The sequence below is a fragment of the Polyodon spathula genome, chromosome 54, assembly GCF_017654505.1.
Source record: "Polyodon spathula isolate WHYD16114869_AA chromosome 54, ASM1765450v1, whole genome shotgun sequence".
Classification (NCBI taxonomy): Eukaryota; Metazoa; Chordata; class Actinopteri; order Acipenseriformes; family Polyodontidae; genus Polyodon; species Polyodon spathula.
In genome coordinates this window covers 1,033,888-1,043,266 of record NC_054587.1, presented here as the reverse complement: position 1 = coordinate 1,043,266, position 9,379 = coordinate 1,033,888, and the positions used below count along the sequence as shown (strand labels likewise).

Below are 9,379 nucleotides of genomic sequence, written 5' to 3'. Positions count from 1 at the left end.
GGCTTATTGATCCCAGAATCTCATCAAGCAGCTTCTTGAAGGATCCCAGGGTGTCAGCTTCAACAACATTAACTCTCAGTGTCAGCTATATTATATATATATATATATATATATATATATATATATATATATATATATATGCTTATATATTTACCATGACCTCTGTGCTTTACAATGCTTCCCTATGCTTTACCAGACCTCACTGTGCTTTATAATGCTTCCCTATGCTTTACCAGACCTCTCTGTGCTTTACAATGCTTCCCTGTGCTTTACCAATGCTTCCCTATGCTTTACCAGACCTCTCTGTGCTTTACAATGCTTCCCTATGCTTTACCAGACCTTTCTCTGTGCTTTACAACCTCTCTGTGCTTTACAATGCTTCCCTATGCTTTACCAGACCTCTCTGTGCTTTACAATGCTTCCCTATGCTTTACCAGACCTCTCTGTGCTTTACAATGCTTCCCTGTGCTTTACCAGACCTCTCTGTGCTTTACAATGCTTCCCTATGCTTTACCAGACCTCTCTGTGCTTTACAATGCTTCCCTATGCTTTACCAGACCTCTGTGCTTTACAATGCTTCCCTGTGCTTTACCAGACCTCTCTGTGCTTTACAATGCTTCCCTATGCTTTACCAGACCTCTCTGTGCTTTACAATGCTTCCCTATGCTTTACCAGACCTCTCTGTGCTTTACAATGCTTCCCTGTGCTTTACCAGACCTCTCTGTGCTTTACAATGCTTCCCTGTGCTTTACCACACCTCTCTGTGCTTTACAATGCTTCCCTGTGCTTTACCAGACCTCTCTGTGCTTTACAATGCTTCCCTATGCTTTACCAGACCTCTCTGCGCTTTACAATGCTTCCCTATGCTTTACCAGACCTCTCTGTGTTTTATTTTGGTGGGAGTTCTATTACACTGTCCACCTGTGCAATTCTGCTGAAGATGGAGTATTTTATCTACAGTAACAACTGATAAAATCTGTTTTTTATAGCACTTGGCATCATTCCATTTCAACACTATACATATATATATATACACGTGTCTCTGTGCACACTCACCAGCATTGGTTCTTGGATCAAGCCGCGATGAAGAGCTTCCTTGTCCTCGCAGCATTTCTCTCTGTGTGTCGGGCTCAATATGACCCCCACACACAGCCTGGGAGAACATCCATCGTTCATCTGTTTGAGTGGCGCTGGGCTGATATCGCCGCAGAGTGCGAGCGCTATCTCGCGCCCAATGGGTTTGGAGGCGTTCAGGTGAGCATCTGTTCATTTTGTTCTGCTCGGAATTATTCAGAACGATCCTGACCCACTTTGGTTTAACAATTCATTCATAAATGGTTACTTATAAAAGTTTATCGCTGTATTTTTGCACAGCATTTTTGCAGTTTTCCCCGCCATGCTGTTCCTGTGGTCATATTCTTGCATTTCCCATAGTTTGCCCTGCTTTGCCATGTTTATAAATATGTTTTAGCAGACCTCATTATTCTTTACAAAGCTTGCCTATGCTTTACCATGCATTCACTGTGCTTTATGGCACTTTGCTGTGCTTTCCTGTGGGAAACGTTTCTAAAGGAATTATGTATACTGAGCATCAAAAGAAAAGTATCACTTATTTTTGAAGATCACGAAGATGCTGCTGAGTGATCTGTCGATCCCGGGCAGGTGTTGTGACTCTTGGTCTCCCGGTTGGCGGCCTGTCATTGACAGAGTGTGTCTGGTTATACCGTCTCCCAGGTTTGAAGCTGCTGGCTGGGAGAAACAAAGACTGAGAGCCACAGCCCGCTGCCCCCGTCCAGCCTCCAGCGCGCCGATCGCACGAAGGCGCTGCTCTCTCGACAGACGTGGTGTATTGGGTTTTTTTCTGTGATTTTCTTTATTGCTTTTATTCAAACTTGAAATTCAGCAGCTGAAATCGCTCCACATCCAGCGTCCAATCAACTGGCTCACTAATCAGGTGATTAAGAGCTTCAGTCTCTCAAGCGTGTCACGGGCGAGGATGAACGATCGAGGGATAAAAACCAAAAACATTTCGTCAGTGTCCATCATTTATATAACTTATTGTTTTTTGGAAATAAATGTGTTATAATAGTGACAAGTTTCTTTTGATGCTCTGTATATATGTGTCCCATTGACAATCTAATTAAAACTGAGTGGTCTTCTTAATACTGATTGCATTCCGAAGTATTTCTGCACGTATAGTAAATCAATAACATTTTGTTTCGGCCGGCTAGATTTCACCTCCCAGTGAAAGTGTGGTGTTGACCAATCCTTTCAGGCCATGGTGGGAGAGGTATCAACCAATCAGCTACAACCTGTGCTCAAGATCAGGGACAGCCAATGAGCTGCAGGACATGGTGACTCGATGCAATAACGTTGGGGTAAGAGATTCCAGCATACATGCATGTGCACTTACACGTAAATACAATGTTATTATGCATAGTTACAATGCGCTTAATGTGCAAATCTTTTTGCATGATGTAACCCTAACCCTAACCCTTTTCTGTGCATTTCCTGCCGCTGGCCAACCTTGATCATGCCCCTCTGTTCCCAGGTCCGGATCTACGCGGATGTCGTCATCAATCACATGTGTGGCTCTGGGGCAGGATCAGGGACTCACTCCTCCTGCGGGAGCTTCTTCAACGCAGGAGCCAGGAGCTTCCCCTCCGTGCCCTACTCCACGACGGACTTTAACGATGGAAAGTGCAAGACTCACAGCGGCGAGATCGAGAACTACAACGATATGTACCAGGTGGGAGTCTGATCAACAACGCATCGCTCCTTACTCTATTCCATCAAACCTCGGGGGATAATTACCAAAGCTGTGTGTTTCTAAGTGGGTGGCTGCCTCCAACCATGTTTCATTCTTACACTATTTTCTGTGTCGGGGGTCTGTGTTACAAGAGATACACTCTCAATATGATTAGCCACTGAACACTGAAACATACCTGTGATTTCACAGTTAAAAGCCCAGGAGATCTGGACAGTTGATAACACTGGGTTGTGGTTGTTATTTTTTTTAATCCCTTGTTTTTGGCAGGTCAGAGACTGTCGTCTTGTTGGTTTGCTGGATCTTGCCCTGGAGAAGGAATACGTTCGGGGGAAGGTGGCAAATTATTTGAACAGCCTCATTGACATCGGTGTGGCGGGCTTCAGAGTGGACGCCTCTAAACACATGTGGCCTGGCGACATGGCAGCTGTCTTCTCCAAACTGAAACCCCTCAACACAAAGTGGTTCCCCAGAAGCTCCAAGGCCTTTATCTACCAGGAGGTGCGTTTCCAGTGTTTATGTGCTGTGTTCTTCTTCAAAACCTGCTCTCCCCTTATAAACGTTCACCATGGTATTTCTGCAGTTTTGCCCCAGTGCTTTCCCCCCTTGTTACATTATGCATTTATCGTCGCTGGCCATGCTTTGTTTTTTGATCTGCTTTACAATTGGCTTTTTCTGCTTTCACTGTCCATTATTACTTTAGTATGCCTTTGATTCTTGAATGAAAAATAAGCATTTTTAATGAATACACACTCTCGCTGTCTGGTTTTAACAAAACGGTCATCAAATGACTGTTCGATCCATTGTGCATCATACAAGTAGCTCATCAGGACCGTCCTGTGTATTGTGACAATAGAGTACCATACACCCCAGCTCTACTGTTCACAATGACCTTCTAAACTGGGCACTTTCCATTTTAAAGATATCAATGTGCTGCTCTCTCCCAGGTCATCGATCTCGGAGGAGAGGTGATTAAGGCCAGTGAGTACTTTGGACTGGGCCGGGTCACAGAGTTTAAGTACAGCGCGAAAATAGGAACCGTTTTCCGCAAGTGGAGCGGGGAGAAATTGGCTTACATGAGGTGAGATGGGCTGAATTTATTCTAACACAACTATTACATATTATAAAGACATTTCAGAGGGCTCGATCTCATCAATATCAATAAATGTACACACCTGTTCCCTACACCCTTAATCTGGAGAACAACACAGGGATACAGCACTATAATGCAATACTCATTGAGACAGAGCACAGCAATGCAATACTCATTAAGATAAAGCACAGTAATGCAATACTAATTGTTATATTTTGGAATATGTATTTAAGGCGAAATGTATCATCCAATTTTGAATTGTTTATTTTAGAATAATTGATGCATCTATTGTCAAGAGTAAGATTTAAAACACTTTTTTTTTTTAATAATTTACGAATATAATTTAAAGGCTATATTATCCTCACATTTGCTTTGTATACAATTCCTGTAAAGAGCTGGTATCAGAAATAAAGATTGTTTGATTAATTATGGTTGGACAGGAGGAAGGCCTGCCCAGTTTTGGTTTTGTTCCCATGGTTCGCTACAGAGTTTCATTTTTTTTTCTTCCAATTGCTTATTTGTTTTTTTAGGAATTGGGGTGAGGGTTGGGCGTTCATGCCTTCCAACAAAGCCCTGGTGTTTGTAGACAATCATGACAACCAGAGAGGCCACGGAGCTGGAGGGGCCTCTGTCCTCACCTTCTGGGACTCCAGGTAGAGAACACCTTCTCTAGGGATGGAAATATCACTCCTATTGCATAGCAGGTCCAGGTTTTACTACAAGCTTGATTAGCCCCATTGTGTATAGGTAACAAGTCCAGGTGTGACTTAACCAGGACTGGATCAAACTGCTATGCAATGTGCATCTTACTTCCACCCCTGCAGTGTGTCTGGAGTACTGCATGCTCCTGACAAAACATGCCATGTGCCTACTACATTAACCACTCCTTTAGTTTTGTACCTGGCTTTTACTGGCTTTATTACGCTTTGCCGTGCTTCTACTGTTATAAGCATTAGTCTACTATGTTTTTAATATTCTACGTAAGCCAGATTGGAACCCAGGATCAAGGGCTAGTCGATGCATCCAGGTCCTCATTTCAGAAACGCTTCGCTGACTTGAACTCTTGAAATCTTGTGCAGGCTCTACAAAATGGCATCTGGCTTCATGCTGGCTCACCCTTATGGAGTGACTCGCGTGATGTCAAGTTTCCGCTGGCCAAGATACATAGAGAATGGGAAGGTAGGTCTGCGCGGGGCTGCTCAAGATACATAGAGAATGGGAAGGTGGGTCTGCGCAGGGCTGCTCAAGATACATAGAGAATGGGAAGGTAGGTCTGTGCGGGGCTGCTCAAGATACATAGAGAATGGGAAGGTGGGTCTGCGCAGGGCTGCTCAAGATACATAGAGAATGGGAAGGTGGGTCTGCGCAGGGCTGCTCAAGATACATAGAGAATGGGAAGGTGGGTCTGCGCGGGGCTGCTCAAGATACATAGAGAATGGGAAGGTGGGTCTGTGCGGGGCTGCTCAAGATACATAGAGAATGGGAAGGTGGGTCTGCGCGGGGCTGCTCAAGATACATAGAGAATGGGAAGGTGGGTCTGCGCAGGGCTGCTCAAGATACATAGAGAATGGGAAGGTGGGTCTGCGCAGGGCTGCTCAAGATACATAGAGAATGGGAAGGTGGGTCTGCGCAGGGCTGCTCAAGATACATAGAGAATGGGAAGGTGGGTCTGCGCAGGGCTGCTCAAGATACATAGAGAATGGGAAGGTGGGTCTGCGCAGGGCTGCTCAAGATACATAGAGAATGGGAAGGTGGGTCTGCGCAGGGCTGCTCAAGATACATAGAGAATGGGAAGGTGGGTCTGCGCAGGGCTGCTCAAGATACATAGAGAATGGGAAGGTGGGTCTGCGCAGGGCTGCTCAAGATACATAGAGAATGGGAAGGTGGGTCTGCGCAGGGCTGCTCAAGATACATAGAGAATGGGAAGGTGGGTCTGCGCAGGGCTGCTCAAGATACATAGAGAATGGGAAGGTGGGTCTGCGCAGGGCTGCTCAAGATACATAGAGAATGGGAAGGTGGGTCTGCGCAGGGCTGCTCAAGATACATAGAGAATGGGAAGGTGGGTCTGCGCAGGGCTGCTCAAGATACATAGAGAATGGGAAGGTGGGTCTGCGCAGGGCTGCTCAAGATACATAGAGAATGGGAAGGTGGGTCTGCGCAGGGCTGCTCAAGATACATAGAGAATGGGAAGGTGGGTCTGCGCAGGGCTGCTCAAGATACATAGAGAATGGGAAGGTGGGTCTGCGCAGGGCTGCTCAAGATACATAGAGAATGGGAAGGTGGGTCTGCGCAGGGCTGCTCAAGATACATAGAGAATGGGAAGCTGGGTCTGCGCAGGGCTGCTCAAGATACATAGAGAATGGGCTCAAGATACATAGAGAATGGGAAGGTGGGTCTGCGCAGGGCTGCTCAAGATACATAGAGAATGGGAAGGTGGGTCTGCGCAGGGCTGCTCAAGATACATAGAGAATGGGAAGGTGGGTCTGCGCAGGGCTGCTCAAGATACATAGAGAATGGGAAGGTGGGTCTGCGCGGGGCTGCTCAAGATACATAGAGAATGGGAAGGTGGGTCTGTGCGGGGCTGCTCAAGATACATAGAGAATGGGAAGGTGGGTCTGCGCAGGGCTGCTCAAGATACATAGAGAATGGGAAGGTGGGTCTGCGCGGGGCTGCTCAAGATACATAGAGAATGGGAAGGTGGGTCTGCGCAGGGCTGCTCAAGATACATAGAGAATGGGAAGGTGGGTCTGCGCAGGGCTGCTCAAGATACATAGAGAATGGGAAGGTGGGTCTGCGCGGGGCTGCTCAAGATACATAGAGAATGGGAAGGTGGGTCTGCGCGGGGCTGCTCAAGATACATAGAGAATGGGAAGGTGGGTCTGCGCGGGGCTGCTCAAGATACATAGAGAATGGGAAGGTGGGTCTGCGCAGGGCTGCTCAAGATACATAGAGAATGGGAAGGTGGGTCTGCGCAGGGCTGCTCAAGATACATAGAGAATGGGAAGGTGGGTCTGCGCGGGGCTGCTCAAGATACATAGAGAATGGGAAGGTGGGTCTGCGCGGGGCTGCTCAAGATACATAGAGAATGGGAAGGTGGGTCTGCGCAGGGCTGCTCAAGATACATAGAGAATGGGAAGGTGGGTCTGTGCGGGGCTGCTCAAGATACATAGAGAATGGGAAGGTGGGTCTGCGCGGGGCTGCTCAAGATACATAGAGAATGGGAAGGTGGGTCTGCGCGGGGCTGCTCAAGATACATAGAGAATGGGAAGGTGGGTCTGCGCGGGGCTGCTCAAGATACATAGAGAATGGGAAGGTGGGTCTGCGCAGGGCTGCTCAAGATACATAGAGAATGGGAAGGTGGGTCTGCGCGGGGCTGCTCAAGATACATAGAGAATGGGAAGGTGGGTCTGCGCGGGGCTGCTCAAGATACATAGAGAATGGGAAGGTAGGTCTGCGCGGGGCTGCTCAAGATACATAGAGAATGGGAAGGTAGGTCTGCGCGGGGCTGCTCAAGATACATAGAGAATGGGAAGGTGGGTCTGCGCAGGGCTGCTCAAGATACATAGAGAATGGGAAGGTGGGTCTGCACAGGGCTGCTCAAGATACATAGAGAATGGGAAGGTGGGTCTGCGCAGGGCTGCTCAAGATACATAGAGAATGGGAAGGTGGGTCTGTGCGGGGCTGCTCAAGATACATAGAGAATGGGAAGGTGGGTCTGCACAGGGCTGCTCAAGATACATAGAGAATGGGCAGGTAGCCCACTAGCCCGGTGCTTTACCATGCTATCACTGTATTGTGCTTTGCTGTGCTTTACCAGACCTCATCTTTTGTTTAGGATAAGAATGACTGGGTTGGACCCCCAAGCTATAGTGATGGGAAGACCAAACCTGTTAGCATTAATCCAGACAGCACCTGTGGAGATGGCTGGGTTTGTGAACACAGATGGCGCCAAATCAAGTTTGTATCTGTGCTCAAAACATTTATTTTAGATAGAAAAAAAGAACAATTCTAGTTCCATATCACTTCTTGTACTAGTTTCATATCACTTCTTATTCTTGGCTTTTTCTAGTTTTTTTGTATCTTCTACTTGACTTCTAGTCTGCTATAGTTCTGTTTTTATTCTCTTTTCCATCTGTCTGATTCTTGGAGTGAACCCCTGAAATCAATCTTTTATAGTCCCGTGCAAGAAGAGTCTTTCGTTTTCGTTCCAGGAACATGGTTATCTTCCGGAATGTAGTGGATGGCCAGCCGTTCTCTAACTGGTGGGACAATGGAGGCAACCAGGCAGCATTCGGTCGTGGAAACAAAGGCTTCATCGTGTTTAACAATGAGGACTGGTAAGTGGGCATGGCTCTCAATCAAGTGTGTGCCTATGTACCATATTGATCTCACAGCTAAAAAACAGAGCTCTGCCAATTTACTCATATTTTCCAACTAATTGCCTTTAAGTGTATTTATGGCAGATATTAAATAAATCCATGAATTAATGTGTTGATTTAAAAAGAAAAAAAAAATGTCCTTCCCTCATCTACCAATCAAGGGCAATTAACTTCTGAATTGAGTGTTAACCCTTTCACGCATGGAATATTGCTTTATATGGGAAAGACGCCATCCTCATATGAGGTCATCATGCATTTGCATCTTCCGTACGTCTCCATATGAGGTCATCGTGCGTGAAAGGGTTAAAAGCCGATTGGAAGTGAATTTTCTCGTCCATGGTGCTGACATGTTTACTACAGTACTACCAAACCAAAGCTGTAAACTGACAATGCAAATATGCTGTTCCTTCAACCTAACTCGAGAGCTACCGCTGTGGAAACTGGGATATGTATTTCTTTGTGGATTTTATTTAGAGAGTGCATCTTGCCCAAGACTACAATCCCACAATTCACTGCAAAGTCTGTTGCTCCTGCAGGAATATGGACGTCACTCTGCAGACTGGGCTGCCGGCTGGCAATTACTGCGATGTGATCTCGGGGCAGAAGGAAGGGGGGCGCTGCACCGGGACACAGGTATCCGTCGGGGGAGATGGGCGTGCTCGATTCCAGATCAAAAACACTGCCGAGGATCCCTTCATTGCCATTCACGTCAGCGCCAAGCTGTGAACCACAGAGCTACCAATAAAGATTTAATCAACGAGCACACTGTGTCTCTTGTCTGCTTAATGAGGGTTAGGGTTCAGGTCGTGGTTTGCATACCCTCACGCCAAAGCATAATGCAGACCTTCATAAGAACATAAGGAATTCAAGAATGAGAAAAGGCCATTTGGCCCGCCTGTGCTTGCTCACTTTGGTCCTTTAGCACTCAGTAGAGGAAAAACAAACCCCCTCTAGGTTAGGAGAAATTAAACCTCTGGGAATCTGTGGCTAAGCGGACCACCCTCCCTCCAGACGACTAGCTAAAGGCCTTATTATGGTCACAGAGAGGGTTATACAGTATCGTTCGTGACAGCATCCAGTCTATTCTTGAAGTCTCTGCTTCAACAACTCTGTCCGGCAGCCTGGTCCGATGGTTCACCG

General features: G+C 46.7%; 1 protein-coding gene across 1 annotated transcript; it reads left to right on the top strand.

Annotated features, from left to right (window-relative positions):
* The first annotated feature begins 903 nt into the window (after nt 1-903).
* On the top strand, nt 904-9,002 carry LOC121307291 (pancreatic alpha-amylase-like). The gene is made up of 10 exons (XM_041239479.1): nt 904-1,254; nt 2,232-2,378; nt 2,552-2,749; nt 3,038-3,268; nt 3,715-3,848; nt 4,391-4,513; nt 4,940-5,039; nt 7,696-7,817; nt 8,072-8,197; nt 8,776-9,002. The coding sequence occupies exons 1-10, from the start codon at nt 1,084-1,086 to the stop codon at nt 8,963-8,965; spliced, it is 1,542 nt and encodes a 513-aa protein (XP_041095413.1). The 5' UTR covers nt 904-1,083; the 3' UTR covers nt 8,966-9,002.
* The last annotated feature ends 377 nt before the right edge of the window (nt 9,003-9,379 follow it).